At 50.1% G+C, this 24,442-nt stretch overlaps 1 protein-coding gene across 2 annotated transcripts in view; it reads left to right on the top strand.

Annotated features, from left to right (window-relative positions):
• Positions 1 to 23,557, top strand: part of RANBP10 (RAN binding protein 10) — an 86,581-nt gene extending 63,024 nt beyond the window's left edge. Inside the window, exons 4-14 of one of the 2 annotated variants that reach the window (XM_017539413.2) lie at positions 5,979 to 6,146; positions 11,620 to 11,642; positions 14,211 to 14,395; positions 17,341 to 17,453; positions 18,938 to 19,046; positions 19,154 to 19,302; positions 19,490 to 19,694; positions 20,468 to 20,589; positions 21,119 to 21,264; positions 21,579 to 21,690; positions 22,399 to 23,557. In XM_017539413.2, the coding sequence (XP_017394902.1) occupies positions 5,979 to 6,146; positions 11,620 to 11,642; positions 14,211 to 14,395; positions 17,341 to 17,453; positions 18,938 to 19,046; positions 19,154 to 19,302; positions 19,490 to 19,694; positions 20,468 to 20,589; positions 21,119 to 21,264; positions 21,579 to 21,690; positions 22,399 to 22,529 (1,463 nt within the window). In that variant the 3' untranslated portion in view covers positions 22,530 to 23,557. Of the gene's footprint in view, positions 1 to 5,978; positions 6,147 to 11,619; positions 11,643 to 14,210; positions 14,396 to 17,340; positions 17,454 to 18,937; positions 19,047 to 19,153; positions 19,303 to 19,489; positions 19,695 to 20,377; positions 20,590 to 21,118; positions 21,265 to 21,578; positions 21,691 to 22,398 lie in introns of both variants that reach the window. The other variant, XM_017539415.2, reaches the window with a different exon arrangement.
• The last annotated feature ends 885 nt before the right edge of the window (positions 23,558 to 24,442 follow it).

The raw sequence follows: 24,442 nt of genomic DNA, 5'->3' as shown, positions 1-24,442 counted from the left end.
GCTGGGATTACAGGCTTGAGCCACCGCGCCCGGCCAATAATGGTAATTTTTTTAAAAAATTTGAGACGGAGTCTCATTCTTGTTGCCCAGGCATGGAGTGTAGTGCCCAATCTCAGCTCACTGCAACCTCTGCCTTCCCGGGTTCAAGTGATTCTCCTGCCTCACCCTCCTGAGTACTTGCGATTACAGGTGTCCGCCACCAAGCCCGGCTAATCTTTTTTTTTTTGTATTTTCAGTAGAGATGGGGTTCCTGACCTCGTGATCCACCCACTGCAGCCTCCTGGAGTGCTGGGATTACAGGCATGAGCCACCGCACCCAGCCATTAGTAGTAAATTTTTTTAAAATCTTGGGGCCAGGCACGGTGGCGCAAGCCAGAATTTTTGGAGGCCAAGGCAGGTGGATCACCCTAGGAGTTCGAGACCAGCCTGACCAACATGGTGAAACCCTGTCTTTACTAAAAATACAAAAAATTAGCCTAGCATGGTGGCTTATACCTGTAATCCCAGCTACTCAGGAGGCTGAGGCAGGAGAATTTCTTGAACCCAGGAGGTGGAGGTTTCAGTGAGCCATGATCACGCCATTGCACTCCAGTCTGGGCAACAAGAGCAAAACTCTGTCTCAAAAAAAAAAAAACAAACAAACCTTGGTGGTTGGATGTGGTGACATATGCCTATAGTTCCAGCTACTTGGGAGGCTGAGGTGGGAGGATCGCTTGAGCTTAGGAAGCAGAGGTTGCAGTGAGCCAAGATTGTGCAACTGCACTCTAGCCTGGGTGCCAGAGGAAGATCCTGTCACAAGTAAGTAAGTAAATAAATAAATAAATAAGACCCTGTCTCGAATAAACAAACAAACGAAGCTTGGTGCCCTTCAGAGGTCTCACTTCTGTTCTCATGGTTTCTGTTCAGCACTGTATTGGAGGGTCTAGGCAGTGCAGCAAGGCAGGGTAGAGACATAAAAGGTATACAGATTGGAAAGGAAGAAATCAAACTATTTTCAGACAGTAGAATCACCTGTATTAAAAAGAAATCTCAAAGAATCTTCAACAAAAGCTACCAGAGTGAATTGGTGAGTTTAACAAGGTTGTAGGATACCAGGTAAATACATAAAAATAAAATACTCTCTGTATGTGCATACATGCATATATACATACACACATAACACATGTGCAGATATCTTAAACAGCTTTATTGAGCTAAAATACCATGGAGTTCTGAACCATTTAAAGTGTATGATTCAGTAGTTTTTTTTTGCATATTTAAAGAATTGTGCAATCATCATTGTAATCTAATTTTAGAACCTTCTAATCACTTAAAAAAGAAACCTTGGCTGGGTATGGTGGCTGCCACCTGTAATCCCAGCACTTTGGGAAGCCGAGGTGGGCGGATAACCTGATGTCAGGAGTTTGAGACCAGTCTGGCCAATATGGCGAAACCCTGTCTCTACTAAAAATATAAAAATTAGCCAGTGTGGTGGTTGGTGCCTGTAGTCCCAGCTACTTGGGAGGCTGAGGCAGGAGAATCACTTGAACCCAGGGGGTGGAGGTTGCAGTGAACCGAGATTGCACCACTGCACCCCAGCCTGGGCGACAGAGCAAGACTCTGTCTCAAAAAAAAAAGAAGAGGAGGAAACCTTGACTCCATTTCCCTTAAATTTAATTTTCCAAATTTAATTTAATTAATTAATTAAATTTTGAGACAGAGTCTCACTCTATCGCCCAGGCTGGAATACAATGGTTCGATCTTGGCTCACAGCAACCTCTGCCTCCTGGGTTCAAGTGATTCTCCTGCCTCAGCCTCCTGACTAGTTGGAATTACAGGTGCCTGCCACCATGCCTGACTAATTTTTGTATTTTTAGTAGAGACAGGGTTTTGCCATGTTGGCCAGGCTGGCCTCAAACTCTTGACCTCAGATAATCCGCCCTCCTCGGCCTTTCAAAATTGTGGGATTACAGGCGTGAGCCACTGTGCCTGGCCCAAAATTAATTCTATTTTAATTTAATAGCAAGAAGCAGACCAGGTGTGTTGGCCCACACCTGTAGTCCCAGCACTTTGGGAGGCTAAGGTGGGGAAATCACTTGAGGTTAGGAGTTCAAGACCAGCCTGGCCAACATGGCGAAACCCTGTCTCTACTAAAAATACAAAAATTAGCTGGGCATGGTGGTACATGCCTGTAATCCCAGCTACTTGGGAGGCTGAGGCAGGAGAATCGCTTGAACTCAGGAGGTGAAGGTTGCAGTAAGCCAGGATCATGCCACTGCACTCCAGCCTAGATGACAGAATGAGACCCTGTCTCAAAAAAAAATAATAGTAATAATGGCAAGAAACAATTGGAAGCTGGAATTTTAAAATATCATTTATAATAGCATAGAAATGAAACATGTAAGGGATAATTTTTTCAAAACTACTGAGATAAAGATTATAAGTAAATGGAGAGATATGCCATGTTCATAGATGAATTAATTAAATTAATTAATTAATAGGCACTTAAAAAAATGAGGCTGGGCACGGTGGCTCATGCCTGTAATCGCAACACTTTTGGGAGTTCAAAGTGGGTGGATCATTGGAGGTCAGGAGTTTGAGACCAACCTGGCCAACATGGTGAAACCCTGTCTCTACTAAAAATACAAAAATTAGCCTGGCAGTTGTGGCATAATGGCAGCTGTGGTCTGTAATCCCAGCTACTCAGGAGGCTGAGGCAGGAGAATCCCTTGAGCCTGGGAGGCAGAGATTGGGGTTAGCTGAGATTGGGCCACTGCACTCCTACTCTGGGCGAGAGAGTGAGACCCTGTCTCAAAAAAAAAAAAAAAAAAAAAAAAAAGACAAGCTGCAGACTGGAAGAAATACTCACAAAACATAAAAGAATTTGTATCTAATATATATCAAGAACCTTTACAGTGTAATACAGTAAACAAGTGCAATACAATAAACAACCCGATAAAAAATGAGTTAAAAATTTGAATAGTTGAATAGTTTTTCAACAAATAGATTGCAAATGAGTACATGAAAAGATAGTATGTTAAAACCACAATGATATTAAAACCACTATATATATAGTAAAAGGCCAAAAAAAAAAAAAAACTAAACTGAATAAAAATACTGAAGAAGATATGAAGCTTATACATTGCTGGGTGGAATGCACATCCAATTTGGAAAGTAGTTTGACGGTTTCTTATCTAGTTAAACATACACTTATCTTATGACCCAGCAGTACCACTTGTAAGTATTTACCCAGCCAAAATAGACAAATGGGACCTAATCAAACTCCACAGCTTCTGCACAGCAAAAGAAACAGTCATTAGAGTGAAACGGCAACCAACAGAATGGGAAAAAATTTTTGCAGTTTACCATCTGACAAAGGGCTGATATCCAGAATTTACAAAGAACTAAAACAGATTTACAAGAAAAAAACAAGCCCATTCAAAAGTGGGCAAAGGATATGAACAGATACTTTACGAAAGAAGACATACATGAGGCTAACAAACATATGAAAAAATGCTCATCATCACTGGTCATCAGAGAAATGCAAATCAAAACTACATTGAGATACCATCTCACGCCAGTTAGAATGGCGATCATTAAATCTAGAGACAACAGATGCTGGAGAGGATGTGGAGAAATAGGAACACTTTTACACTGTTGGTGGGAGTGTAAATTACTTCAACCATTGTGGAAGATAGTGTGGCGATTCCTCAAGGACCTAGAAATAGAAATTCCATTTGACCCAACAATCCCGTTACTGGGTATATATGCAAAGGATTATAAATCGTTCTACTATAAGGACACGTGCACACGAATGTTCACTGCAGCACTGTTTACAATAGCAAAGACCTGGAACCAACCCAAATGCCCATCGATGATAGACTGGACAGGGAAAATGTGGCACATATACACCATGGAATATTATGCAGCCATCAAAAACGATGAGTTTGTGTCCTTTGTAGGGACATGGATGAACCTGGAAACCATCATTGTCAGCTAACTGATAGAAGAGCAGAAGATCAAACACCGCATGTTCTCACTCATAGGCGGGTGTTGAACAATGAGAACACATGGACACAAGGAGGGGAGCACTGCACACTGGGGTCTGTTGGGGGGAAATAGGGGAGGGACGGTGGGGGGTGGGGAGTTGGGGAGCAATAGCAAGGGGAGAGATGCCAGATGTGGGTGATGGGGAGGAGGGCAGCAAATCACACTGCCATGTGTGTACCTATGCAACAATCTTGCATGTTCTTCACATGTACCCCAAAACCTAAAATGCAATTAAAAATAAAAAAGTATTTACCCAAGAGAAATGAAAACATATGTCCGTGCAAATACCTCAAGGCAACCATTTGTTGGCTTTATTCATAATAGCTAAAAATTATAACTCAAATGTCATCAACTGGTGTATAAACAGATAGAAAAACTGGGGTGTATCCATAACGTGGAGTACTACTCAGCAATAAAAAGGAACGGAACACTGCTTCCTAACAATATGGGTAAGTCACAGATGCATTGTGCTAAATGTAAGAAGCCAGGCAAGACACCACATGTTCTATGATTCCATTTATGTGAAATTCTGGAAAAGGCAAAACCGTAGGAACACATCAGATCAGTGTTGCCAGCAACTGGGGATGGGTGGCATAAATTGACTGCCAAGATACCTGAGGAAACTTTTTTTTTTTTTGGAGACAGGGTCTCACTTTGTTGCCCAGGCTGGAGTGCCGCCTTGCACTCCTGGGCTTAAGTAATCCTCCCACCTCAGCCTCCTGAGTAGTTGGGACTACAGGCAGGTGCCACCACATCTGGCAATTTTTTTGATACAGAGTTTTGCTCTTGTTGCCCAGACTGTAGTGCAATGGCACAGTCTAAGCTCACTGCAGCCTCCACCTTCCCGGTTCAAGTGACCCTCCTGCCTCAGCCTCCCAAGTAGCTGGGATTACAGGCATGTGCCACAACACCCAGCTAATTTTGTATTCTTAGTAGAGATGGGGTTTCTCCATGTTGGTCAGGCTGGTCTCAAACTCCCAACCTCAGGTGATCCGCCCACCTCAGCCTCACAAAGTGCTGGAATTACAGGTGCGAGCCACTGCACCCTGCCAATTTTTTAAATTTTTTATAGAGATAAGGTCCCACTATGTTGTCTCAGGCTGATCTTGACCTCCCGACTTCACTTTAGTCTCTCAAAGTGTTATGATTATAAGCATGAGCCACCATACTCAGCTGGGAACTTTTTTAGAGTGATGGAAATGTTCTGTGTCTTGATTGTGGTGGTGGTAGTAATGCAACTGTATACATTGAGTAAAACTGATTTGAATTGTACAGTTTAAAAGGAAGAATCAGCCGGGCACAGTGGCTCATGCCTGTAATCTCAGCACTTTGGGAGGCCGAGGCCAGAGGATCACCTGAGGTCAGCAGTTTGAGACCAACCTGGTCAACATGTTGAAACCCCGTTTATACTAAAAATACAAAAATTAGCTGGGTGTGGTGGCATGTGCCTGTAACCACAGCTACTCCAGAGGCTGAGTCAAGAGAATCGCTTGAACCTGGGAGGTGGAAGTTGCAGTGAGCCAAGATTGCACCATTGCACTCCAGCCTGGGTGACTTTGTCTCAAAAAAAATAAAAATAGAGAATCTTATGTAAACCAATTCTCAATTTAAAATACATTTTAAACAACCCACAGATGTACTTCCAAGGTCACTTCCAGCTCCTGCCACTTCACAAGGCTTCCCCTGACCACCTCCTTGTTGCACCTCCCTCTTGTGTGTTCCTGTTAACTGCAGTGTGGGATCATTCCTCTGTGGGGCTGCATCAGCTGCTTGGGCGGTCACCTGCTGGACTCACAGCCAGACTGTCTGTTGGTGGCTCTGTGAGAGGCCGAGAGTGCTGACAGAGGTGAAGCAGGCTGAGGAGAGACTGAGAGACCTGGGTGGGCTTCTGCAAATGTTTTGTTCCTCCCTAAAGTACCTACTCAGTTATTTCTGCTGTTCCCCCACAGGTTGGGACAAACATTCCTATGGTTACCATGGTGATGATGGGCATTCCTTCTGCTCCTCGGGGACTGGCCAGCCCTATGGTCCCACATTCACCACAGGAGATGTGATCGGCTGCTGCGTCAACCTCATCAATGGCACCTGCTTCTACACCAAGAATGGCCATAGTCTTGGTGCGTGCATAAGAGACCTTGGAGGCTGTGCTCTGAGGAGTCACTTTGGTTGGTGAGAGGCTCAGGGGCAAGTGCTCAAGGCAGTGTCACCTCTGCTGAGCTCTGGGGTACTGCACCATTTCCAGGCATTGGAGCCCTTTCAGGTGAATAGAGGGTAGCAGGGGCATGCCTTTGTTCATCCAACCAGTCAGCAGCATTTATCCAGCCCGGGGAGGATGCTCAGAGTGCAGCAGTATCCTGGTCATGATCTTGGCTTGGTGGCGCTTGTTGGAGCAAGGTTTGGCATTGGATGAGAAGTTTGGGGAGCTCTCACATAGATTATATGGTGGTGGTTTGCGTGCCTGTGACCTGACCCAGACTTTGGTGCTGGTTGCTATGGAGCAGCAGTGAGGGCAGCATTAGTCCAGGAGGTAAACAGACAGGCTGGAGTCAGATGGGGCCAGACCTCTGGCCTGTTCTTGGTGAATGGGCAGCAGCTGGAGCAGTTGCATTGAAAAAGGCCTCTAGTGAAACCATGAAGGATGGACCAGAGTAAAGACCAGGAGAAGAGGCAGATGGCCTGAGGTAAGGCAGTGGGGATGGGTGCAGGAAAAAGGCCCAGGTGTGGCCCCGCAGGACTTGGTGACAGATGGGGTGCACTTGCAAGAAGGAAAGGTGGGAAAATGGCTAGATTAGTAGTGCTGTTAACCAGGAGAAAAACCCAGGAGAAATAGCAATCAGTGTAAGAGGATGGGGGCCTGTGGGATCCCTGGGAGGAACATTCCTGTACATGTGTAGACATTTAGGATTAGGACTTGAGAGAAAGAGAATTTTGCTATTCTGATGCCTTGCTTACTGGGTGCTAACTGCTATTTGGCCACATTGGCCCTGAGGTGGTGACTGACTGCTGAGTCTGCCTGCCTGGGTTTGCAGAGGTGTCTGATCTAGCCACACCCTAGTTCTCCCAGAATGGTATAGTGAGGAGAGGACTGGAAGAACTCTATCAGCCCAGCTGCCACCAGCCCAGGAAAGGGAGTTGGGCATTTTATTTGGGACCCAACTCCTAGAAGCCCCATTTCCCTTGGCGTAAGGGTCAGTAAAAAGGTGGCTGCCACTCTCCACATCCCCTCTATGACTTGTCCAGGAGGTGGACCCAGCTAGAATCAAGGGACCTGAGTGGGAATTGGGTTGCTGATGGCTGGGAGTGCATGCCTAGGAGCCAGCATTCCTCATCAGGGCAGCCAGACGCCCCAGCCAAGAGCCGGCAGGAAAGCCTTGATAGCTAGGTAGCCAAGAATGTAGCACAGACACTGCTGAGCTGACCTAGGTGTACATCGGAGAAACCCTACTCTGAAATTGATGACTACCTGGCTGCAGTTGCTAGTGACCAACTGGTGAGGAGCTAGTGGGTAGATGGTGGGCCAGGGCCTCAAGACAGCTCTTCACTCTCCACTCTGCACTCTGACACCAGCTATTTCTTGGCTCAGGTTCTGCTGTCAAAGTCCCAGCAGCCACTGTTGTGGGCTGTTACCCTGTATCCAAGCCCCCCTTCACCTGCCCCTTGGTATGCCTTCCTCATATCCCTGCAGCTTGCTCACATTTTGCTCATAGATGAAGGCATACTCTGCTGTTCCCTCTGCACCTTCATGTGCACTGGGACCACCAAAGGGCCATGAGCTCTTTGTCAGTCAAGTCCCAAGATCCCACGGAGAGCAGATGGCCACTTTAATGTCAGCTCAAACCCTTGGGCTGTTTTTAGAAACGTGTCTCCTTAATGGGTGTTTTTTATAGACCCCCATCCAAGACCTCACACATGTTGTAATTAAACTTCATCTAGTAGTACATTGCTTTTTTTTTTCAGCCTTTCAACACCTTCTGTTTTTGCTTGTTCTCTCTCAAATATTTGATAGTCTTTTCATTTTGTATTAATCTAAAATCTGTTAAACGTGTTTGTTTATGTTTTCATAAAGATATTGATAAAAAATATAGGAAGGAGAGAAGGTTAAGATTTGAGCCCTTCAGTGTGTAGTTGAGCTTGTCCAGAAAGACATCAGCCATTTAAGAGTCACTAAGTTGGCCGAGCTCGGTGGCTCATGCCTATATTCCCCGCACTTTGGGAGGCCAAGGTGGGTGGACGCTTGACCCCAGTAGTTCAAGATGAGCCTGGGCAACTGGCAAGACCCTGTCTCTATTAAAAAAAAGAAGAAGAAGAAGAAGAGGAATCACTTATTTCCTGAAGCTCATATTTTTCCATTTTCTCCACATGGATATTATTGAGACCTTACTGAAAACGGGATATGGCCTGTCCCCTGCATTTTCTAGATCACAAAATTTAATGGAAAGGCAATTAAGTTGGAGTGACAGACTGCATGGTGAATATTCTAATGTCCCTGTTTCCTTTTCCCAAGCCATCTTATCAATAATGTGCTTTAGAATTGAACAGCAGCAGATGCTGTTCCTTTACAGCAGCAGAATGATATTTTCTGCCTCTGGTCTCCCTGCCCCTTTCCTCTGTCACAGCCCTTCCCCTTGTGCCATTGGTCAATTGTCTGCAGCATTGTTAATTATATGCCATCTCTCCTGCTGGAATCTGAGGACCAGGCTTGCAGCTGTTTCTCTAGTCTTATGACAACAAATACTTGGTAGAAGGATGAAGGAATGAGTGAACAGAGACACGGACTGATGCCTCATTTGCAAGTGGTCCACATACCCACAGTCATTTCCACACAGCTCTCCCAAGGTCTTTATGTTCTCAGCCTCAGTGGTCCCTGACCTATGTCTGTTTGGCTCAGGGTACTCCTTATCAGCAAGTTTGGCTATCCTGTTTGCCTCCTGGATCTTTGCCTGAAGCTTCTTTCCATGGGCCAACTTGGATCTTACTATCAAAGAGACATTGCAGGCTGGAGGAGCAGTATTTCTCCTGTCCAGTGGAGTAGTGGGTGGAGTAGCGTCTTTCCTCATTCTCCTGGAAGCACCTCAAGGCCTTGTCCTTCCTGGGTGCCATTGTGAGGCAATTGGGCAAGCCTGGGTAGGTCATCCCTTTACCAAAAGTGTGGCAGTTGCCTTACCCTGTGGCACTACTGCAGCTGACTTGTACCTAGACTTCAGAGTTCATGAAGTAGCTTTCAGAGAATGTCTCATTTTCTCCCTTTTTCCTTGACGTCAAGAGATCTATATTATCTTTTTTTAGATGAGCTCAGAGAGGTTGGGTTACTTGCCAAAAGTCACACTGCATATAACTTACGGACTAGGACTCCCTCCCTTTTTCGAGGCTTTTGGGGGACTCCTCCATGATCCCTGGAGTCAGCAATATCCTGGCCATGCTGTGATCCATGAGGGCAGCTCCTGGGCAGACCTGCTGGGTGGACACTGGGGTCTCCTCCTGGGTACAGAGAGATTTCTAGATTCAGTCCTGCCAGCATGCTGGAGTCATGCCAACTGTGCATGGGAGGCCCAGAAGTGGCCTCAGACAGGCAGACCATGTGGCTTATGAGCATCCCTCAGTGAGAAGCAAACAAAATAGCCAAGCAAAGAATGTAAAGCATGTCTCTGCACCTTGGTTTTTTCATATGTGAACTAGTATCAGAGACAGTATACATCTTCCAAGGTTGTTCTGAGGATTGAATGATGCCTTACAAGACACTCAGTCCAGTGCCCAGAAGGGAGGAAGCATGTGGTATGTGCTGGCTGGCATGATTCCAGCCAGCTTTCTGGGAGACCTGTTGTCAGACCCTCCCCTGTTCTATTCCGCAGGGCATCAGTTTCTTTTCTGGGCAGGGGTTAGAGTAGCAGACTGGAGACCTCTAAGGAATCAGCAGTTTGAAAACCTCTGAGGCCAAAACCTCAGGAGCTTCTGGGAGATAGAAGACTTTATCTAAAAAATGAGAGGGCTTTGTGTCCTTGGGAGAGCCTCCACTGGCCCTGAGCCATTTCTCAGTCTGAAGAACATGGGTGCTTTGGTGGCCTGCTTATGTAGTTGGGGTCCCACTCCCCTCTACCCTTACTTCCAATTCAGAGCGGAGGTTCCTAGAAATGCAGCCCCTTCTCTTGGCACGAGGGTTTTTGACAGGCTTTTTTGGTTTTGGGCACAGGGTCTTGCTCTATCACCCAAGCTGGAACTCAGTAGCACAGTCATAGCTCACCGTAGCCTCGACCTGTAGGCCTCAAGTCGTCCTTCTACCTCAGCATCCCAAGTAGCTGGAACCATAGCTAATTTTATATATTTTGTAGAGACGGAGCCTCGATATGTTGCCCATGCTGGTTTTGAACTCCTGGTCTCAAGAGATCCTCCCACATAGGCCATTGTTAACCTGGGCTTTGCCAACTTGGAACCTCTGAGGACTCTGACTTCGTATGGTCTGAAGATAGGCAGCTGCCACCTTCCCTGTCTCTGCCTCTCTGTCAGCTTCCAGATGACATTGGAGCATCAGTCTGGGAATGAATCCAGCCCCACCACTTTTGTTAGCTTTATGATTATTGGCAAATTGTTGAACCTCTGAGGCTTATTTTTTTCCTTTGTAAAACGCGATAATAAAGCCTGGTCCCCAGAGTTGGTATGAGGATCAGATGAAGTAATAGATGAAAAAGGGGCCATGCCTTGTGGCTGATGCCTGTAATCCCAGCACTGTGGGAGGCTGAGGCAGGTGAATCACTTGAGGTCAGGAGTTCAAGACCAGCCTGGCCAACATGGCAAAACCCTGTCTCTACCAAAAATATATATTAGCCGGGTGTGGTGGCGTGTGCTTGTAGTCCAAGCTGCTCAGTAGGCTGAGGCAGGAGAACTGCTTGAACTCGGGTGGCAGAGGTTGAAGTGAGCCAAGATTGCGCTACTGCACTCCAGCCTGGGCAACAGAGTGAGATCGTCTCAAAAAAAAAAAGAATGGATAAGGATCTGGCATGCACAATGGGTTTCCATAAGTATGTGTCAAATCAAGAGAAGGATCAGGCCTGAAGGGGCTGTGGGGATAGATCTTTTGAATTTAGTTCTCCCTAGCAGGCTTTCCTTGAGGGTGGAAGAGTTATGGACCTACCTAAGCATCTGATTTCACTTCTGGCCAGGCCGCCCACAAAAAGAAGGTCATGGTCTAATTAAAACTGCCCTGTCGGGCGAAGTTGCTCATGCCTGTAATCCTAGCATTTTGGGAGGCTGAGGCGGGTGAATCACTTGAGGTCATGGGTTCAAGACCAGCCTGGCCAACATGGTGAAACCTGTCTCTACTAAAAATACAAAAATTAGCCAGGTGTGGCAGTGGCCACCTGTAATCTCAGCTACTCAGGAGGCTGAGCCAGGAGAATCGCTTGAACTGGGAGGCAGAGGTTGTAGTGAGCCAAGATCGCACCACTGCACTCCAGCCTGGGCAACAGAGGAAGACTCTGTCTCAAAAAAAAAAGAAACAACAACAACTATCGGGCTCTAGCTCTGGCTCCACCATGGGGTGCAGAAGCAGAGTAGCCCCAGGGCCTGGCCCTGATGACTGTTCCTTTCTCCCCACAGGTATAGCCTTCACAGACCTCCCGGTGAGTACTGCTATTGGGTCTTCCCCTCCTGGGTTCCTGGGGGCTGACTGGGATGGGGCACAGTAGTACCTGCAAGTGCAGGGTGTAGAGTCTGGTCCTTTTCCCAACCAGGGATGTGTGCCTTGCTGTCAGCTTGAGGGTACCAGGAAGGGCACTTACTGGCCTTCCTCTCTTTCCAGCAGCAAGGTCTGGTCTTCCTACAACTCTTAGCAGGTGACAGTAATTTGTGACACTTCCAAAGGCAGCTGTGGGGCTGGGGGGGTAGGGTGGTGGCATGAAGATAGCTCCATGGCTCAGCTGGTCTAAGCCAGCTCTGTGTCAACTGGGGTGCAGAGTGTACGGAATTTTTCCAGTCCCTGTACATACTCATCAGAGATCCCTGAGGAAAGCCAATGCCTTCTGGGAACTCATCTGCTACTCCCTAGGGTACCCCCAAGCCAGGGAAGTGAACTTTGTGGGGTCTTCTCTTCTTAGAAAAGGATGGGGTTTTCTACTTGCTTAGTTCAGTGTGCATCCTCACCTCCAGCCATCCTGTACCTATACCCCAGTCCCTCTTTATTTTGAGTCATCACAGGCCTAATCACATGTAGGGCCTCCACCCAGGATACTGGGAGCCTGGCCTAGCTCTGTGTGTTCTGTTTGGGCTCTAGAAGGAGGGAAGGTTTGCTGATCTGGTGGCTGTTTTGGGATCCTCAATACCCGAGTGATGCCCCAGGAAATGCCTTTGTGATCTTATGGGCCTCTGAAGCCCAGACCATAGTACCCAGGGTCCTTTTAGAACCTCCTGTCCATGGTTCAGAATCCTTCCCTCCTACCTGGAAGCCTGAGAGGGGCTGTGATTCTAGGCAAAGAGAACAGATTCAGGAGGAGAATGCTGTCCCTGGCTAGGGAAGAGTCTAGTTATGGGGATGTGACATGAAATGGCCAGTTTTGAGCATGGCCAGTATGCAGCCACATGCAAGAAAGTATGGGGGATGACATTGCGGGCGGTGACAGTCAAGGCAAGTTTGCTGGAGGAGGCGGGCTTTGCCTTGGTGTGGAGGATGGGAGGGGAAAGAAAGGAACTGAGAGGTCCTTGCGTGCAGAGCCGGTGGTAGGCTGAAGCCAGCATACAGGAAAAGATCCCACACCTTGTGCAGATACAAAAGTGCATGGTTGGCTGGATGTGGTAGCTCACACCTGTAATCCCAGCACTTTGGGAGGCCAAGGCGGGCGGATCATCTGAGGTTGGGAGTTTGAGACCAGCCTGACCAACATGGAGAAACCCCATCTCTACTAAAAATACAAAATTAGCTGGGCATCGTGGGGCATGCCTTTAATCTCAGCTACTTGGGAGGCTGAGGCAGGAGAATTGCTTGAACCCAGGAGGCAGAGGTTACAGTAAGCGGAGATTGCACCATTGCTCTCCAACCTGGACAACAAGAGCAAGACTCCATCTGAAAAAAAAAAAAAAAAAGAAGTGCATGGTACTCAAAAAGGAACATGGCTTGAGCATGGAGGTAGAGTGGTCTGGGGGAGCTCAGGGAAGGCCATCTGCAGTGACAGTGGAAAGGAGGCTAGCGAGGCTCTGGACAGTAGCAGCAGGGAGCCACAGGAACCACAAAGTGAGGGAGGGACTGGGCAAAAGCCAGTAATGGCAGGGGCTAGGTGGAAAGCAGGGAGTCCCACACCCCACTGGCCAGATCCACCTCTTAGCAAGCCTCTAACAGGAAAGGCAGCTTCTCTTCACCCTTTGCCAGCGCCAGGGGTCTAGACCACCAGTTCCCTTTTGCCATGCTCCCCTCCTCCCTTCTTTCCTGCGTCATCCCATCTCTGCTGGCCCCCTCATTTATCTTTTTTTTTTTTTTTTGAGACAGGGACTCACTCTTGTCACCCAGGCTGGGTTGCAGTAGCACAATCACAGCCCACTCACTGCAGCCTCAATTTCCTGGGATCAAGCGATCTTCCCACCTCAGCCTCCTGAGTAGCTGGGACCAGAAGTGCACACCACCACACCTGGCTATTTTTATTTTTTTATTTTTTGTAGAGACAGAGTCTCACTTTGTTGCCCAGGCTGGTCTTGAAATCCTGGACTCAAGCGATCCTCCTAACTTGGCCTCCCAATATCTGGGATTACAGGCATGAGCCACCGTGCCCAGCCTCATGTATCTATTTTTTGTGGCAGAGATATCCTCGGCCCTGGATCTTTCCAAGAGGAGCCATGATCCACCATTGCAGCAGACCTTCATGGGCACGTCTGCAGGGTTGTGACACCCAGCCCATCTCTGTATGCCTTGGCTGTGTTTCAGAAGGGGTTCTTGAGCCTTGAGGACACAATGGCCTCTGATGCAGGGCGGGATACTCTCCATGTTGTGCCTTGCTTGCTTTTCTTTTGCTTTCTCCCCTCAAGCTTTGGGGCATAGTGTGTCTGCTAGGGAGGTAGGCAGAAGGTGGCTCCGCCATGCCTCCTCCAGCCTTGCTGCAACTCTCCCAGCCCAAGCATGGGCCAGCAGCAGCCATGGAGGTGAGGTGAAGCCTCACCACCCCGCTGCCCTCAGGGCCTGACTGACATTTCATTCTCCTCCTCAGGCCAACCTCTACCCCACCGTAGGCCTGCAGACACCTGGGGAGATTGTGGACGCCAACTTTGGGCAGCAGCCCTTCCTGTTTGACATTGAGGACTACATGCGGGAGTGGCGTGCCAAGGTCCAGGGCACGGTCCACTGCTTCCCCATCAGTGCCCGGCTTGGCGAGTGGCAGGCAGTGCTGCAGAAGTGAGTGCCCTGCTCCCGCCCTTACCCACTCCCACCCCACCCCAGCCCTCTCCACTCTAGGCCCCTGTAGTGCTACAAGCTGTCCTTAGAAATTCCAGCTGGTGGATCCTGTCTGGGAAGCATTCCCAGGGCGATTCAACCTGCGGCTCTCCCGTTTCCCTCTTGTTGGATGGACAGCTTCCGCCAAGTTCTCCAGGCTGCTCCTAATTAAATCTTTGCCCCTAAGCCAGATTGGAGGCTACTGTACATAAGATCACCAGCAGGGCTGTTTTCCTTCTCCAGGTCATTTTGCAGAGGATTTTGCAGAGGATGCCCTGTGGTCTCTTCCTCTGTGGACCCTTTTCTACCATAGGGAGTATCCATCATGCCGTGACTCTGGCCTGAGGCCACCTCACAGGGCCCAGCATCCAACTGAGTCTCATTCGTCTATTGCAGTGGTGGAGGGAAGGGAGTCCTCCCTAGGACCAGCTGAGCTAGCTCCTTGGCTGATTAATTCCCAGACTGTCCTGCAAGCCAGTGTTGCTGAGACTCCCAAGGGAGGCCAGCTTTGGGTCTCTCTTCCACTTGCCATCTGCAAGCCTGAGTGAGGCAGTGACCAGTACCCACTCTGCTAGGAGGTGGGTGTTAGCTTGGCTCCCAAGGATGGGCAGATGGGCATGGGGAAGGGCTGGGCTTCTGCTACCTCTGGTCATTGCCCTGCAAAGGCACCAGGGTGCTAGGGTCCCCTTGGTGGGGTTGGGGGGCACACTGGGTTCTTTCTGCAGCCTTTGTCTCTTGAGGCAGGCCCCAAGGGTGGGCTGAGGCAGGGGCTAGGTGACCAGACCTTCCCCAGGAAGAACAGCATTGCTGCCTTTTGTTCCCAGCCCTCCAGAGCAGATGACAAGGACTTCCTTGGATGGCCAGGACAGCACCACTCCCATAGCAGGCTTGCTGGGATGGGCAAGGAGAGGAGTGAAGCTGCCAAGTCTGTGTAGGGGAGGGACTGATACTCTCAGTTTTCAGGGCCTAGGCTCAGCACATGGATGTGTTTTTGTTTTTGGGTTTTTAAAAAAATATTGAGATTGGGGTCACACTGTGTTGCCCAGGTTGGACTCCTGGGCTCAAGTGATCCTCCCACCTCAGCTTCCTGAGTAGCTGGCATCACAGGCATGTGCTACCATGTCTGGCATAGCACATGAGTGTTTTTGTTTACATGTGTGTATCCATGTGCTTGTATGTGTTTATATGTAGCATTTGCCGAGACCTGGATATAATTTGTGTACTATGGTTTTATATAACTTCATTTAGTCAATATTGATAATGGCTATGTTATCTCAGAGACAAATTCGTTACAAGTCTTTTGGCTGGCTTTCTCTAGTGGAAGGTCAGGTAATTTCCTCTCTTTTACTTGTGTAGGTAACCCTCTCATAGAAAAATAATATTTTATATTTACCTTTGTGTTTATAATAATATGGTGTAATAATAATAATTCTTTTTTTTCTGAGTCAGGATTTCACTCTATTGCCCAGGCTGGAGTGCAGTGACACAGTCATGGATCACTGCTGCATCAACCTCCTGGGCTCAAGCAGTCCTCCTACCTCAGTCTCCCGAGTTGCTGGGACTGGAGGCATGCACCACCATGCCTGGCTAATTTTTTGTATTTTTTGTAGGGACAGGGTTTCGCCATGTTGCCCAGGCTGGTCTCAAACTCCTGGGCTCAAGTGATTTGCCTGCCTCATACTCCCAAAGTATTGAGATTACAGACGTGAGCCACCACACCAGGCAATAATTATTTTTAAAGTAGAGATGAGATCTTACAATGTTGGCCAGGGTGGTCTCGAACTCCTGGCCTCAAGTGATCCTCCCACCTTGTCCTCCCAAAGTTCTGGGATGACAGGCATGAGCCATCATGCCCAGCTGATAATTATTACTTACAATATTATGTAATACATCGTTTCATAATAAGTTTTATTTATGGACTTCTTCCTGCCAAGCACTTTATGTATATTATCTCATTTGCCCCTTAAAGCCTGAGGGAACACACACCCAAACTTCTGTGCCTTCCACCCGACAGCCCTTCAGACATTTGTGTTTATAGTTAATAGTAATGACATCAGACATGGACACACCAAGGTATTCACTCCTGTACACATTGGATTTGAGGGTTCAGCCTATGCTCTACATGTATGTATACATGTACACACATGTACCACTGTTCAGCCAGCTTCTGCTGGGGTTAAATGGCTACTGGGGGTCAGATTTCTCCAGGCCATTTCCCAATGACATGTGTTCCTGTTGGCCCTGCTGCTGCCTGTCTCTTCCTGGCAAAATCAGCCTGATCACTTGGCTTTTGGGCCTCTGATTTGTGGCGTATCATGGTGTAACTCTGGGTTGTGAGTTAGCTTCCCATCACTCACTCTCTAGAGCTAGAACTGCTGAGAGCAGGTTCACCTGGGGGGCTGAAACGTTTCCACCAGTGCATGCGGCAGCCTGCAGAGGGGCTCCTGTCTCTGTAGAAGGTGTGTATGCCGTATGCATCCTGTCTGGGAAGCTGCCAGATTACCTGGCTAGCTGCAGTTTCCAGAAGCTGTCAGTGAGACCATTGGCCTCAAAGGCTTGCTGCAGTTCCCAAGGAGGCAGCCACCTGCGAGGAGATGGAGTGTGCCCATGTGTGTACTTCTGTTATCGTATTTGCTTACCTGTGGGCAGCATGTGTCAGAGAAACTGCAGCCACTCCTGTGAACTGTAGGCACAGATGTTACCAGCCCCTGCACAGCCTGACTTGATGAGCATGGGGCACTGTGGGGGAAGTTTTCATATTATTTCAGCCCTTTTATTCTCATTCTGTGGAGGTTATACCTCCAGGACGTGTTTAGGGAGACCTCTAGGGGAGGTAGTCTGTCCATTGGGTGGTCAGTGAGAAGTGCAGTTCTTGAGTGTCACCTGGAGCTCTTACTTTCTTCTAGCATGGTCTCATCTTACCTCGTGCATCATGGGTATTGTGCCACAGCCACGGCTTTTGCTCGAATGACTGAAACCCCGATTCAGGAAGAACAGGCATCCATAAAGAACAGACAAAGTAAGATTTATTCTACTTTCCCCTTTCCCTTCCTCACCTGTCCCTAACACTACTCTCTGGCTCATGCCAACCCTGGTTAACCTGTCAGGAGTCCATTCATCTCTGGTCCTCACTGCCAGTCTGCAGCCCCAGGCCATGTTCCTGTCCCACCTTCAAGACGGCACTGCTCAGATGGACAGTTGGCAGGATGGAGATGTCTCAGGGCAGCCTCCCTAATGCACATTCTGAAGGCCGAGCGCAGGCCAGGCCTTAGCATGGCTGGTTCCATTCCTCCATTTCCTCTCTGCTTGTTTCCTTTCCTCAGAATTCTGGATTCCTGTTAGCCTCCTGTTCATGGTCTTCCAGAAAGACTGTTTGCCTCCTACCGGACAAACGTTCTGCTTTTCTCACCATTTGCTTAGCCTTAGTAGTTCTGCTTATTCCTAGCCAGAGAGGGGATGGAAGTGGTCAGACAGGGTGAAGCCATTGCACAGTGGCTGCTGTGGGAGCACTTCTCTCTGCTCCTCCCCTCTGGTCCTGTCCTTTGCAGACAACCTAGAGTCCTCCCCTGGCCAGAGCTCTCCCAGTGTTGATGCTGGCCTGGATGCTGTATGTCTGGAGGCTTCTTCATGGAAGGAAGGGTGTTGGACAAGAGGAAAGAGAGCCCAGTGAGGAGATAGGAGGAGAAAAGGAGAGCAAGGGCGAGTGTGTGTGTGTATACGTGTCTGTGAATGCCTACCTGCGGCTCTCCGAGCCTGTTGTCTCTTGTGTATGTGCATGTGTCTGTCTCCCAGAGAAGCTATGCTCAGCCAGACAGATGGAAAGGGATCCCAGACTTGGGATCTATGAATGAAAGCCTCAGACCCTGAAGTTGCTCCCAGCAAGATGAACCAGGCCCCACGGCAAGAGCGAAAAGGCAGCAGCAAGATGCTGATGGCCTGAGAGGTGTCAACGTCAAAGGTGCCAACATGAGGAGGATGGCCTCCTCTCCCAGCAGGGGGCATGCTGCAGCCCCTGAAGACTGCCAGGCACAGCCCTGATCAGAAACCAGTGTGATTCCATTGCCATTCCCCTGTGAGGCCTGGAAAGAGAGGAGTCTGTATGAAGAAGAGCCCCTCAGGCCACCACGCTGCCTGGGTGCCTATCCTCAGATCATGTAGCCCCAGCTGGGGCCCCACCCTGCCCCCAGGTCCCTGGTGGTACCCTTTGCCCCGCAGGAACAAGCCTCCACATTCACCCTCCTGCCTTTGGGCTGAGAGTCTCTCCTCCATCTTCCCTGTATTCTTGAGGACTCTGATGCTTGGCAGAAACTAGGATCTGTTGGGCCAGGCAGCCAGGTTCTTTCTCCAGCCTCCTCTCCTCTGAGCATCTCAGGCTGGCAAGGCACTCTTTGCCAGCTTATCTAATCATGGCCTGCCCCTGCTCCGAGGTAGCAGCATCCCAGGTGTGTGGCTATGGGGGAGGCCTGTAGCCCTCACTCACTGCTGTGTTTTTGCTCCCTGCAGAAATCCAGAAGCTGGTGCTGGAGGGTCGTGTGGGCGAGGCCATCGAGACCACCCAGCGCTTCTACCCAGGGCTGCTGGAGCACAATCCCAACCTCCTCTTCATGCTCAAGTAAGTCGGGCACCCCCAGCTCCCCCAGAGTCCAGCCCACCTCAACTAGTGGTGGGAACGTCAGCCTGGACCACAACCAGAGCACTGTTGCTCTGCTCCCTCTGCAGGTGCCGGCAGTTTGTGGAGATGGTGAATGGGACAGACAGTGAGGTCCGCAGCTTGAGCTCCCGAAGCCCCAAGTCCCAGGACAGCTACCCTGGCTCCCCCAGCCTCAGCCCCCGACATGGCCCCAGTAGTTCCCACATGCACAGCACAGGTCAGCCACTCTCCAGAGGGCTCTGGGAAGAACTGGTGTGGAGAGAGGCCACATACCCTTTCCTGGGCTGGGCTCAGGCCTCACTGCTGGATTTGGGAGAAGGGAAATGGGACCACTGTGGTTATTCTTGGGGCTCCGCTTGATGCCAAGCTGCCCCTCCTCTTCTGACTGTTCCCCTCGCTTCCAGGAGCAGACAGTCCCAGCTGTAGCAATGGCGTCGCATCCACCAAGAGCAAACAGAACCACAGTAAATATCCTGCACCCAGCTCCTCATCCTCGTCCTCCTCCTCCTCGTCCTCCTCTTCCCCATCCTCCGTCAATTACTCCGAGTCCAACTCAACAGATTCCACCAAGTCCCAGCCCCACAGCAGTACCAGTAACCAGGAGACCAGGTGCCTGCCTTGCTCTGCTTCCTCCTCTGCCTTCTGCCCTATGCCACCTGGGCCCACTGCAGTCTGTCCTTTGAGTGCTCTGCCCTTCACCCTCAGCCTCCGTCTCAGGTCTGTGCCTGGAGTCCTAACTTTTGGCCCACCAGGCCAGACATGAGCTCTGGCTTCTGGCCCTCCCCATGATTTAGCTGCATTTTCCTTGGCCTTGGGTTTCTCCAGAGGCTCCAGTGATGCCAGGCTGAGGATGAATGTGGTCTCCTCCAAAGAGGCTGGGCCTGTGAGAACCCTCAGGGTCCATTGTGAAGGAGCTTTCCCTGGTCTGGCTCTGTAGACAGCCAGGTTGGACAAGCAGGGGAAGCTAAGCTGCAGGCTAGAGGTCTGAGTGGCTCTCAGCATCCCCAGGTATGCCTCAAGACTAACCTGGGTTTGGCTCCTAACCAAGGTCACAGAGATGCCCATGGGGACCATGGGACCCAGTCATTAGGATGGGGGATATGTAGAAGAGGTATGTGAACTCAGAGGAGGACCAGGGAGGGGAGAATCACAGAGGCAGCACTGGGACAAGGGTGGGAATCAGGTGACAGGCCTTTGAGGATAGCTGGTGTCACAGTAGGGACCAAGTGCTGAAGACTTGGAAGCTTCAGCTGTCCCTTCATGCTCCTGGGGGGTCCTTGGTTTACCCACAGCAACTCATGGCTAGAGCTTGAAAGGAGGCCCAACCAGGCTGCTCCAACCACACCCCCTGGGCCAACTCCCACCTCAACCCTTCCCCACAGCGACAGTGAGATGGAGATGGAGGCAGAGCACTACCCCAACGGTGTACTAGAAAGCATGTCCACGCGCATTGTTAATGGTGCCTACAAGCATGAGGACCTGCAGACGGATGAGTCCAGCATGGGTGAGAGCCACGATCTGGTGTGATATCTCTGAGGGCAATGTGCAGTCTGGGTGCCGAGGCTGGTGTGATATTCTCTGAATGGGCAGTGTGCAGTCTGGGTGCCAAGCCTAGTGTGATATTCTCTGAGACAGCAATGTGCAGTCTGGGTACCCTCTTCCCCTGAGAGGGTGCTGGGATAGGCAGGCTTTGGCATCTTGAGAAGCTCCAGCCAGACCTGGTCCACTGCCTCCTTAGACAATTGTGGATGGGTCCTTGAGGTGGCTCCAAATGTAAGAAGGCCATGGCCTGTGCCAAGACCACACCAATGTTTGAGAAAGGGGGACAGCTTCAAAGTCATCCCTGACCCGTAGACTGCGCCAAGTGGACTAAGAGAAGAACACCTTGACTGTAGCTGCCCCACCTGTTCCTCCCAGCCCTGCCTTCCTCTGGCAGAAGCTGCAGCCCACCCGCGGTCCTTCCTGCCCCACCCCAGTCCTGCCCTTCCCTCCTCACCCCTCCTAACTTGTTCTCCACTGGGTTCTGGATGCAGATGACAGGCATTCTCGGCGGCAGCTCTGCGGGGGCAACCAGGCTGCCACAGAAAGGATCATTCTGTTTGGCCGCGAGTTGCAGGCATTGAGTGAGCAGTTGGGCCGGGAGTATGGCAAGAATTTGGCCCACACAGAGATGCTGCAGGTACAGGATGAACTGGGCCTCATGCAGAGCAGGCCCCCCCATTTGGTAGTAGGGCAGGGTGGCTCTGGGAGAGTCAAGGGGGCAGCAGGAAAGAGTGGGCTCCAGCCGGGTTTGCAGAGGGAAGTGGGGCACCTGGGCCCACTGGACGTGCGACCTCCACACCCAGGTTCTGGGGGAGAGTACAGACTGCCCGACCCTACACCCTACATTCCAGGCTGGGCACCATGCAGGGCCCTGTCTCCCTCTGGAGCCACGGGGAGCAGGGCAGGCTATAGTGTGTGCCACAGTCCTCTCAAGAATGCCCTGTCCCTTAGGATGCCTTCAGCCTGCTGGCATACTCAGACCCCTGGAGCTGCCCAGTTGGCCAGCAGCTTGACCCCATCCAGAGGGAACCTGTGTGTGCTGCCCTTAACAGCGCCATTTTAGGTGAGTGAATCTATTTATTTTTTTATTATTATTAAAGACAGAGTCTGCTCTGTAGCCTAGGCTGAAGTACAGTGGCACAATCTGAGCTCACCACAATCTCCACCTTCGCCTTCCGGGTTTAAGCGATTCTCATGTCTCAGCCTCCCAAGTAGCTGGGACTAAGATGTGCGCCACCACGCCTGGCTAATTGTTGTATTTTTAGTAGAGATGAGGTTTTGCCACGTTGGCCAGGTTGGTCTCAAACTCCTGGCCTCAGGTAATCCACCCGCCTCAGCCTCCTAAAGTATTGGGATTACAAATATAAGCCACCATGTCTGGCCTAGGTGAGTGGATCTACCAAAAGCAGAAGCTGGCCCTGCCCCAATTGGCCCCAGAAAGAGCTGATGTTTGTCCATATTGGGGCACCAAGCTCTGCGCAGGCCCTCTCTGGTGACTCAGGACTTGCGGGCTCCGTGGTTGAACCTAAACCCTGACCTCCTTCTGTGCAACTGAGTTCATGATGGGCATGATGGGTTCTAGGCCATGACTGGGCCCAGGCTGGCGTAGAGCTAAGGTCCTCAAATTCCTGGCATGACTTCAGGGCCATAGCCTGGTGGCTGGGACACACTTACACAGAGGTACTACACTCTGTTCCAAGAGAATCTTTCCACCCCCAAGGGAACTTTGACCTGGACAGGGTGGTGACCAGGCCTTGTCTTTCCTCCACAGAGTCCCAAAACCTGCCAAAGCAGCCCCCTCTGATGCTTGCCCTGGGCCAGGCATCTGAGTGTCTCCGGCTCATGGCCCGAGCAGGCCTGGGATCTTGCTCCTTTGCCAGAGTCGACGACTACTTGCACTAGCTGACCATGCTGACTGGCTCTGGCTGGCCCTCTGCTGGCCCCAGGGCTGGAGCTGCCCTGCCCTCCATAGGCACCTGGTGCAGGGACTCGGAAGCCATGGGTAGAGTCCACTCCTCCTGCCTGGCCTTTCCCCCTCCCTTTCTTTCTTTCTTTCTTTCTTTCTTTCCTTCCTTCCTTCCTTCCTTCCTTCCTCCCTCCCTTTCCTCCCTTTCCTCCCTTCCCTCCCTTCCCTCCCTTCCCTTCTCTGCCCACCACCCCCCTCAGTCTCTCCCCTTCACGTGCAGCGGCCTGTGACACAGTATTGGCTGGTTACTCTCATGTAGCGCCTTCTATTTTGAAAGGGGGGGTTTGTTTTGAGGAGGGGTTGGGGTTTTTAAATTTTTTTTCTCCTGACTGAGCCACCAGTATTTATCTCTGGAGAGTTTGTGCTGAGCTGGTTTCTGCTAATTTAGTGATGAAGCCTATCCAAGTTGGTGATAGCTTATTATTTTCATAAGTAAAAAACAAATGAGATTATATATATATATGAATATATATATTAAAAAGACAGTATTTATCGTAGCATTAGTGGTCCAGCACCTCTTGGGTGAGGCTGTCCAGGCACCATGTTTTGAGTCCAACTCATTAAAAAAGAATAATCTCCGTCACCACAGCCAAGTGATTTCTTTTTTTGCTCCCCCTTTTTTGAGCTACAGGCTGAGCTACAGCCTAGGGAACCCAAATAGGGTTTGGTGGACCACTTAGTGGGCATGGTCAGGTTGGTTTAGCACCCCAAGAACTGTGGGTCCCTAGGCCCCTGAGACCTGTACAGAGCAGAGAACTATAGGGCCAAGGGTCCATAGAAGTGGTAACTTGGCCCAGGGCCACACAGCAGAGCTCGAGGGTCCTTAGCCAGCACACTGTCTACCACTCTACCCCACCTCCCATCATCTGCCTTGCTCCCCTTTCCTCTCTTGTCAATACTCTACCTTCCCTTGTCATTAAGATGGCCAAATAATACATTTACTCTAAATTGATTGCCTGGAAACAATCTGCCTTCAACCCGAAAGCTTCTGTGTGTCAGGCTGCCAGAAAGAAGACTCCATTCCCAGGACAGAGACCCTTGAGTACCAGGGCTACTTTCTTCCTGCCTGGATCTTCACCATCTCTGCATTGCTCTGAAAGAATGAATGCTTTCTGTTGAGAAACGAGTACCTTGTGAAGGCAGGTTCTTGGGCCGCTACTCCAGTGAGTGAATAGAATCGTTGGTCCTCTAGGTCAGACTTCACTGCCACTGTGCCAGACAGCTCCCTGCAGCTGGGTCCCAGTCACTCTTAGGAAACTGTTGGGAGTATTGCTGGCCAGAGATGGGACTCCATCAGCTTTACAGATGTCCCGCCAGCTGTTTCAAATAGATCCTCACAGCTGGTAGAGTAAAAATGGTCCCGCTACCATTGGGGAATCAGTAAAGGAAGGGCTAAGATGGCTGCCAGGATTTGGGTGGCCCATCTGTGGAGAGGACTGGCTGCCCTGGAAGAGGAAAGGGAGGAAGCCTACGCAGAGGAACACCAGGATGGGCTGGAATTTCCATATGTGCTTCACAGTGAGGGAAGTGCACAAGCCACCCATGCAAAGAGTAGGGTCAGCCATGGCAAGGCCAGAAGTTGAACTTTCAGTCCCTGCCTGAATCTGGGCTGGGCGAGCTCCTACTCCATATTGGTGGACATGGGAATGGTTGGTGTGGCCTGAGATACTCATTGCTCACCAGGCCTCACTGGGCCCACAGTTGGGCAACAAGAAAAATGATTGAATTGGACCAACTGCTGGTGATGGGGCCAGGGCCCTGGCCCTGGCCCTGTGCTCTCAGAATTCTGCCTTGGGAGATGATCCTATAGCTGCTGCTTTTCCTTGGTTGTTGGGGGTGGCAGCCCATA

The sequence above is a fragment of the Cebus imitator genome, unplaced genomic scaffold (genome assembly GCF_001604975.1).
Source record: "Cebus imitator isolate Cc_AM_T3 unplaced genomic scaffold, Cebus_imitator-1.0 Scaffold118, whole genome shotgun sequence".
Lineage (NCBI taxonomy): Eukaryota > Metazoa > Chordata > Mammalia > Primates > Cebidae > Cebus > Cebus imitator.
This window is presented reverse-complemented; position numbering and strand designations above follow the sequence as displayed.